Source organism: Odontomachus brunneus, unplaced genomic scaffold (genome assembly GCF_010583005.1).
Source record: "Odontomachus brunneus isolate Ranch 3 - 2012 unplaced genomic scaffold, Obru_v1 Obru_scaffold_003, whole genome shotgun sequence".
In the NCBI taxonomy this organism is placed as follows: Eukaryota; Metazoa; Arthropoda; class Insecta; order Hymenoptera; family Formicidae; genus Odontomachus; species Odontomachus brunneus.
The window spans coordinates 3,053,445-3,063,124 of NW_022639453.1; the positions used below are offsets into that span (position 1 = coordinate 3,053,445).

The 9,680-nt window shown below is 35.7% G+C and overlaps 1 protein-coding gene across 4 annotated transcripts; it reads left to right on the forward strand.

The window, feature by feature from the left end:
- The first annotated feature begins 962 nt into the window (after window positions 1-962).
- Window positions 963-8,971, forward strand: LOC116843719 (acetylcholine receptor subunit alpha-L1). 4 transcript variants are annotated; one of them, XM_032814407.1, is made up of 8 exons: window positions 963-1,221; window positions 2,087-2,311; window positions 3,516-3,560; window positions 3,664-3,773; window positions 4,024-4,204; window positions 4,378-5,071; window positions 6,280-6,485; window positions 7,950-8,971. In XM_032814407.1, the coding sequence occupies exons 2-8, from the start codon at window positions 2,132-2,134 to the stop codon at window positions 8,157-8,159; spliced, it is 1,626 nt and encodes a 541-aa protein (XP_032670298.1). In that variant the 5' UTR covers window positions 963-1,221; window positions 2,087-2,131; the 3' UTR covers window positions 8,160-8,971. The 4 variants fall into 4 exon arrangements, with proteins under 4 accessions (XP_032670298.1, XP_032670308.1, XP_032670318.1 ...); XM_032814417.1 differs by having other exon boundaries at window positions 963-1,217; XM_032814427.1 differs by having other exon boundaries at window positions 963-1,168.
- Window positions 8,972-9,680: the final 709 nt, after the last annotated feature.

Here is a 9,680-nt window from a genome sequence, read left to right on the forward strand (position 1 = left end):
ACACTAATGTCATTTTACTCCCTTTCTTTATTCGAGAGTTTTGCACCTGTAATGAGATGCACTTTTGTTCGCAAGTTAAATGAATTTGCATATTTTACAAACAAACATAACGAGGAAGTGTAAACTCGCAGTTACACTTAATCGTCATGGACAATTTAAAACAATGTTAATGTCGCTATAAGATAATAGAAAAGGGCGTCAAGTGAAATATAAATGTATACGTAATACAGGCGCACCAGGGCTGCACCTGCACTGGAAAAAAGAACTAACTACCGGTGACTCTGACACTCGAGAGTGGATCCGCGGCAGCTGTAGTACCTCGCGACGAGGAAACGTGGAAAAATAAACCCGTTTATCATCCAGCTTACAGCGCGAAGGGTAACGAAGCTGACAGGGTAGACGCAGAATAATCGAATTACTATGGCATAGAAACGAACCGTGGAAATACTCGACGTTTCAATAATAATATGACAAATATGAACGAGTTATTGTAAACGTAAAGAATTTCGTCATCACAATTTATATTGTTAATTGTTAAAATAATATTTCGTTATTTTCTATTGACATCGCGTCCAAGCAACTTTTAACACAATTCGAGGAAGTTCAATTGAGCAAATGAATTTAAATAAAGACCTCTATCGCGAAATTACTGATTATCGCTTCTCTAATTGTAATTTTCCATACCTATTGCCAGTCTCCTCCTTATTAGGCCCCTATCAAATGGTCGAAAAATAGCAGAGACCAACAGGAATGTCGGGAAAAGCTGTGAAAATCATTGGGAAAGGGCGTAGTACTTCCAGGAAGGCGACGAAACCGCCGTGAACCCGGCTGACGTGCGCGTGTCTTTTTCCACTACGCGAAGCTTCACCCAGCCGGAGCTTGCGCGTCACAGGTGCATTCGCAGCGCGCAGAGGCGAAGTCGGCCACGCTGGTACATGCGCAATAGTATATTGATCCTGTGAATTCGAGACACACGCACCAGCATCCAGTGGTCCAGTGGCTGTACACAATGTCATTTCTGTTCGACGTTCTTCCGGCATTTCGCGAGCGAAGCGACCCGCGCGAGTAATGAGAGCCAGCTCGGAGCCTGTCCGTATTGTCGACTGATAAGCGCGCGTCGCATTTCGAACGTAACGCAGCGGATTATGATGTACAAGAAGGACACAGGGTAGGCGCCGCATTTCCAGAGTACGAGGGAACTGAGCAGTGAGCGAAGTGCAAGTATGCCGCGATTATTTAGATTTACATGCTCGACACATGTACACACATACCAGGTTTTGATCACGAATCAAATCTTCCGACCTGCTAGTCGTATTGGACAATAGGCGGAATAAATTTTGTTTTCAAACACACTTATCGTTTATTCTTGACACATGTAGATAACGGATTAACATCAGCGAGTGATCGATATGGAGCTAATAAGATGATATATTGAGAAATGACATATTGAGGAATTGCAAAGAATATCAAGAGCTGTTAAATATTTGTCGAGAAGTCGTGGTGATTATTTTGAAATCAAATATCTCTTAGTTTACGATGATGCTGCAAATGTATCCACGAAGTGTCTGAATTTTTCGTGATAAATATTAATGTAAGATCCGTGGCGTTATATGAATTATGTTATCGATACAATTAAGAGAGTAAGAGTAGAAGATGATCGCAGATATATTCGGACAAAAATAATTACGACCTTAAGTTTGCTGCTCGCATATAAGCTCGCATATTTTACTCACTTTGGCAAATAAATTGTTTTTTATGTGAAAATTTCATAATCTACGCTTTACATAAAAATTAATATGAGCAGACGGCCACTTAATGCAACAGGTTCATAATTCTACAACTAACAACTCGCAAAGCTCAGTTAAGCTATCGGCATAGCGTTATAAGCATCAGTTAGATTAAATTGAAAGTCTGGTTGACAATAGAGAGAGAAACAGAGAAAGAGGAAGAAGAATAAATGACAGTTGAGTAAATCGCAAAAATATCTATTTAACGTTTCGTTTATTTCTCAAGGAGCAAATCCGACTATCGTGGCGAGTCACACAATTGAGCGGCTGCGTGTTGATTTAACGATGTTTCTGTGCAGGATGCTTTTGATGACTGCTGCTTAATCGCACAACGGCCAGAAGAAATGATATCTGTTCTAATTATCCTGCTCCTTACGGCGGGGATTTGCAATAGCAATCCGGACGCTAAAAGGCTTTACGATGATCTCCTCTCAAATTACAATCGACTAATCCGACCTGTATCCAACAATACGGACACCGTCGTGGTGAAACTAGGACTACGTCTCTCGCAACTGATAGATCTCGTACGTAGTGTTACGTATTCTCATAAAGTATGACTCTATAATTCCTTGAAAGTCGCGTTTTAGCGCTAAGAGTCGATTTTAGCAATTAATAGCAATTCACAATCTTAGATTAAAATTTAAACTCTGTTCAAACGCATCAAACATGTTGTTAAAACAGAGTTTAAATTTAAATCTAAGTTTAAACTACTATTAAAAAATAGGCCCTCAAAATGTTGTATGTCCAAAATAGCGCGTCAAGGATCCACTTGTAAATTTACTACTTATCAAACAAAATTACGTTTTTATATATTTCTTTCATTATTTAACTACTAAATGTTAATTTTAAACAAAGATGGGATAAATATATAATGCATAATTTAAAAATATAAAAATATGTTTGTTTTCATTTATTTATGTCTTTATTTATGCACCTGTTATTATTTAGTGCTTCACTTATGCACGAGTTGATTTAATAGAGATGCACAGATGATAAAAAGTGATAATAATATAAGTGTTTAAATATATATATTTTGAGTATTACTATGAATGTTATATAAACTATTTATTCCTGTACTTTCTAAACAAAACAGTCAGTAACTCTGAACTTTATACTATATAGTATAAAGTATATACTATATACTTTATAGTATATAATATCTGTATATTAATTATATCTATATATCACTCTTTAATATTATAGTAGTTTTTCATTACACACACAAACTTAAATATAGTTTAACATATATTAAAAATAGCATGTTGATCTTAAAGAATACGCGCACAAAATGTCAATTTTAGTTGCAAATATTTTAGCTTTCGAATGATCGATCTGCTTCTAATTGAACGAGCAGTTTGATAATATTTTAGTGTATATATAGTGTGAGTTTCAATAAAGTCCCGCAAAATTTATCTTATGATACAACTATCTTAAGACATAGAAGAACGGTTACGAGATTTCTTGTTTCTCAAAACTCAAACGCAAAAGACCAGTTTTCTCATTTTCATTTCTCGTTACGTGAAATGAGCTGTGATAACGGTGTAATCGCTACAAAAGAAAACTTGTTACCGGTCTATTGCGTTTGAGCTTTGAGAAACGATTTCATGAGCGTTCTTTTATGCGTTAATAAGTTTACGTGCGTCTCTCACGTAGATCGGGTACGCGTAGCTTGCCGCGTACTCTATAACTCTGTTCTTCTCTCTAATAAATTCTGTACGTCATTTGCAGAATCTAAAAGACCAAATTCTTACCACAAACGTCTGGTTAGAGCACGTAAGTGTCAGATTAAACGGGAATGTTTGAGCAGGCTTCAGTCGCTATGGAGATATCGCGCAAGTCAAGAGGGATGTGACCTAAATGAAATTAATAATTTCAGGAATGGCAGGACCATAAGTTTCAGTGGGAACCCTTGGAATATGGGGGTGTCACCGAACTGTACGTGCCTAGCGAGCATATATGGTTGCCCGACATTGTTCTTTATAACAAGTACGTGATGCTGTGCGAATATCTACTTCGTCGTTATTATCGCGCGTTGAAAAAAAAAAGTAAAAAAGAGCATGTGCTACATATCGCGAGCGCATGATGTGCCGTGCAAAATGCATTCTTTGGGTTATTGATTTTCCCTTTTCTCACTCGGGGATTGCACGATGTATATTATGTTCGGGTGGAAGATTTTTCATGAGCGCGTGAGTTCTCTCCATCTTTCTCGAGGTAACGAGCTTGTGTATATTTTTAGCGCGGATGGAGAGTATGGTGTGACCACGATGACTAAGGCTATCTTGCATTACACCGGCAAGGTTCTCTGGACTCCGCCGGCGATTTTCAAGTCATCCTGTGAGATAGACGTTAGGTACTTCCCCTTCGATCAACAGACTTGTTTCATGAAATTCGGTTCATGGACGTACGATGGCTTTCAAGTGAGTGACAGTCGATTATCACGAGCCGAGTTATTGAGAGTTATTGAGCCCGTTGTTTAGACTTCGGTAGCTCTTGAGTTCTCTCTTTAACTTCACGCGCCCTGTAATGAGATGTAACGTTGATAGATTCTGAACGCGGCAGCTATACTGACCCGCGAAATGTATTCCTCCAGATCGACTTGAAGCACATTAATCAAAATGTGGGCGACAAGGTCGAGGTGGGCATCGACCTGCGGGAATATTATCCAAGCGTAGAATGGGATATATTAGGCGTTCCGGCGGAACGGCACACGAAGTACTATCCGTGCTGCCACGAGCCATATCCCGATATCTTCTTCAACATAACGCTGCGCCGTAAAACGTTATTCTATACAGTAAATCTCATAGTCCCGTGCGTGAGCATCTCGTACTTGTCGGTGCTCGCGTTCTACTTGCCTGCCGATTCCGGCGAGAAGATCGCACTTTGCATCAACATTTTGCTGTCGCAGACGATGTTTTTCTTGCTGATATCCGAGATTATACCATCCACCTCGTTGGCTTTACCATTACTCGGCAAGTATCTGCTTTTCACGATGATTCTCGTCGGATTGTCGGTCGTGATAACGATTATTATATTGAACGTGCATTACCGTAAACCGAGCACTCATAAGATGGCACCGTGGGTGAGAACTATCTTCATCAGAAAATTGCCGAAGCTACTCTTGATGAGAGTGCCCGACGATCTTCTCAATGATCTCGCCGCGCGCAAGATACATGGACGAGGAAAATCGGGCAAGCGGGACAAGTTCAGTGATGCGGTCGCCGCGGCTGCGCGATCGTCCTCGATCGTATCCTCGCCGGATTCTGCCCGCCATCAACGAATCGATGGTATAACGTTTTTTTTATAACGATATTGTTTTCATTTCTTATATTCAATATTTAAGTATATATGTGTTCTTCGATATGTTTATTTGGTATTTATTCGCACGGTGGATATTAATAACATATTTATTCATATTAATATATATTTTTATGTTGAAAAAAATATGTTTTCAAATAAGAATATATACATTTCCTAAAGAGGATGCTAAAGTGGATAATGAAAAAAATGCCAGTAGAGGCGATCATCAAAATGTCACGTTAAATAAATATGAACACTTTTTATGTTAGCTTTTTCGTACAGTTTGTTTTAAAATGGTTTGAACACTTTTTTCGATACATTTTGGTAAGAAACTGATAGTCCAACAAGAAAAGGGGAATTTGATGAACTCTCAGAAATTAAATCTTTCTCATCGAATTACTGATTGTGTTCTAAACTGCATGAAAGAAGTATTCAAACTGTTGTGAAAAAGAGAAAGAGAGAGAGAGAGAGAGAGAGAGAGAGAGAGAGAGAGAGACAAAATATAAATATAGAACTTATATAAATGTATGCAGCTTTGCTTTACCATATTTAATCGAAAACATTTCTAAACTTCTAAGTTCAGTTGTAATAGTAAATTCAGTTGTAAATATATGGTTTCCAAAATTTTTCTGACAATAGTAAACACACTTGATATTTTTAAAAATATTTTATCGTTTTCATCACATATTCGACAATGCTCCAATTTATTTCTGCATGTACTTTCATTGTAAAAGTAATTATTATTTTGCGCAAACAATATGACAAACTTCACAGGAAAATGTCAATATTTTGTCGGTAAAGTTTTCAAGTATAGTATTCTTTTAATATGTTATTCTGACAGAAAGAAATATTTAAAAAAATAGTTGTTCGATGGATGTTAATAACATATTTATTTGTATTAATATAGATATATATTTATATACTAAAAAATATTTTTTTTAATGAGAAAAAATATACGTTTCTTTAAAACTGTAGTCTTTCACAAAAACAATTGTTTATTTTTTTTAAAAAAAAGAATTTTAATAAAAAATTGGAATTAATACTTTTCGAATTAATATTTTTTAGATACTTTTCTCTCAGTGTACTCTTTCCTCCTTTTTCAATGTTCGACGTCATAAAATATATTTTCTTCGCGTCTCGTCACAAATTACGAATCGAAGCGACCATGGTCGTATAATAATTATTGGCATTTTAGGTTGCAATGGTTTACACAGGACGACCCACAATCGATTTCTGGTGGGCAGTTTAGGATACAATGGGCTTCAAACGGTTATGTCCGGTCTGGATGAGTCTATGAGCGACGTGACACCACGAAAGAAATATCCATTTGAATTGGAAAAGGCATTACATAACGTTATGTTTATTCAACATCATATTCAACGTCAAGATCAATTCAATGCGGTAAGAGCATCCTTACGCTTTCTAACAATGCAAATATAACAAAAACGCAGAAAGGAATAAACAGCAAGTGCGACCTCTAAAAAATATATATACAGCCAAAAATGTTGGAATTAGATATTAAAAATAAAACATTACAAATAAAAACAGAAAGAAATTAATCTTTTTCATGATAATTCTTTTTACTTTTACTATATTTTTTAATAGTAAAGGAATAGATTATCAGTAAAGTTTATTTTACTAAAAATCATTTATATATGTACACTCAAGATGGCCCACTCCTTACAGCTTGATAACTAAAAAATTAAAAAAGATATGAAAAGGAGTTATAGGATATTGAGAGTGAAAAAGACAGTAACATTTTATTTGACCTTAGAATGACGTTGAAAATCCCTATCAAGCTCAACTTTAACTTTTTAATTTTTTATTTTAAAATCATATATTTTTTCGTCATAAATCAATTCCTCTGGTCATTCAGTCTATGGAAGTATTACAATAAAATCATCGAAAAGTAAATGTTTCTCGAGATATTTTACAAATATATATATATATATATATATATATATATATAGGGTGTCTCACACTCTCCTCCGGGCATTTAGTGGGGACGTAGAATGGGTTGATGTGAACACAAAAGTCCTATACCGTTTTACGATATTCGCAATAATTATCGAGATATTAATTATAAAAAATTTGTGAATGATCATGCAGGATATGGTAAATGAGTTATAGCGACGACTGCCGTCGTGTATTTATACTTTAGGTCAAATTGAACAAAAAAGTCCTCTACCATTTAGTAAATAATCACATAGATTTTTAATTATTAATTAAAAAAGATGAGTGCATTATCACGCAAAATCGTGCAATAATCTTCTTTAATTAATAATTAAAAATCTGTGATTATTTGGAAAATGGTAGAGGACTTTTTTGTTCAATTTGACCTAAAGTATAAGTACACGACGGCAGTCGTCGCTATTATAACTCATTTACCATATCCTGCATGATCATTCACAAATTTTCTACAATTAATATCTCGATAATTATTGCGAATATCGCAAAACGATATAGGACTTTTATGTTCATCTCAACTTGTTCTACGTCCCCATAAAATACCCGGAGGAGAGTGTGAGACACCCTGTATATATATATATAAAATATATATATATATATATATATATACTTATACGTAACTATGATAACTATGGCTACAAGATACAGCGTAGCTATGGGCGGAGGGACGCAGTGAGCCGCGATTCGCATGTATCATGGTCTCACGCCGGCCCGAGCGCTAATTTGCTCAGACAAAATAATTAATTACTTGAAAATTATTGCAAATTTCGCAAAATGGTATTTGACTTTTCTGTTCCGTTTAATCCGTTCTACTTTCGTACGAATTGTGTCAAAAAAGGTTTCGGACACCCTGGACATATTAGGTATGTTACTATGTTACTTATTGTGTCATGGCAGGAAGATCAAGATTGGGGATTTGTTGCGATGGTCCTCGATCGGCTTTTCCTATGGATCTTCTCGATAGCCTCCGTCGCCGGTACTTTCGCGATTCTATGTGAGGCCCCAGCGCTCTACGACGACACCAAACCGATCGATATGGAATATTCATCCGTTGCTCAACAGCAATTCCTCCCGTCCGGCCAAGACTTGCTGGATACTCTCGTATAGATGGCTCGTGTAGAAAAATGTGATCTCTATTTATTAATACGGTATTCGATTTAAAGGGAAGCGGCGAACTGTCTCTTTCCGAGTCTTTCCGCGATATTGCGACAAGTTACGCCAAGAAACCGTGATTCATACGATCGTTTGTCACGTACATCATTAATTATACTTGTAATTAAAGACTCCATTGTATCTCAATACATAATCACGATTTCGATGATATCTCTGAGATCGAACGGTACAATATTGTGCGCGATTCTAGAAACTGGCCTAAAACAAAATGTGATTTAATCCCGCAGGAGACAATTCGCCGGCTTACCTTGTACGTGACAATTGCACACATAATTGCAACACGATTATATTCCCGAAAAAACGAAAGAAAGGAAATTGTATTTGTACTTACTACTATATGCGCGATAGTGCGCATAAAACAAGAAAGAAAAAAGAAAAATCGTTCTATAATAGTAACAACTATTTGATGTTCACAGTGTTACGACGAAGACTTTGCGATTAGATATCGTTTGTAAAACTTTTGGTAACGTTGGTTACACATGGTGTAACAGTGATACTTTGACTTGCACACCAAATATATAATCTGTATATAGGACACATTTCATGCTCCAATTAATATTTTCCCGAACATCAATCAATTCGTATATACATAGCGTAGTTTTTTTGAAGAATTATAAACAAAACTTTTTCCATTACAAACACATATATAAATATATACATATATTCGGATTTGTTCGATATATTGTACGTATCAAAAAACGAAAATAAAGATAAAAAGCTAGAAGTTAAATGTATTATCCCCTGAATAAGCACACTTAACCGAATATATACTTTATTGTATCCGACATGTACAAGAGAGTTTTGCGGTCTACAGAGTTGGGCAAGCATTATTTTTCTCTTGCATCTATTTCAATTGAAAATTTATTTGAATAAAATTTTATTCGAATTTTCATTTAAATAAAAATTTAAATAAAAATACGAGTCTTTATTTCAATGAAAATTCATTCAGAAAATGCTCAACTCTGGCGGCATTTCCACTGCATAAATGGTCATGCGGAAAAAAAATATTCTGTTCGTGTAACTGATCTTCTGTTATCTGGAGACACACACACATGCACACATAGATGAAAAATCGATCATAAAAACAGAAAAATTCTTGTAGGAAGTTTCTGTTTAATCGATTGATCTTTGTGATTTTAACAGAGTTTTACAGCAACTAAATGATCAGATGAACGTTTACGATCGCAATAATAGAAATATCTTTTCTAAGTTATGAGATTTTGTTTGGCTTTTATTCGGTAACACGAACTGAGATGTTTTTTCCATGCACGCACAAAATAGGAAATCAATGTACGTTTACGCGCGGACTAGCTTAATATCTTAGTACCAAGTTTAAAAAATGGCGTATTTCCTCATTTATGAAATAATAGCAGCTAGGAAATAATCAAAATGCAGACAAACGGAAAACGTTAACCAAATTTTCGCGTCGGCTATCATTTTAATATTACATCTTTT

What these genes read in the sequence shown, in the direction of transcription:
- LOC116843719 (XM_032814398.1), top strand. An exon ending in GACATTGTTCTTTATAACAA is followed by an intron (nt 3,774 to 4,023) that starts GTACGTGATGCT and finishes GTATATTTTTAG; the next exon opens with CGCGGATGGAGAGTATGGTG. An exon ending in GTCAAGATCAATTCAATGCG is followed by an intron (nt 6,486 to 7,949) that starts GTAAGAGCATCC and finishes GTGTCATGGCAG; the next exon opens with GAAGATCAAGATTGGGGATT.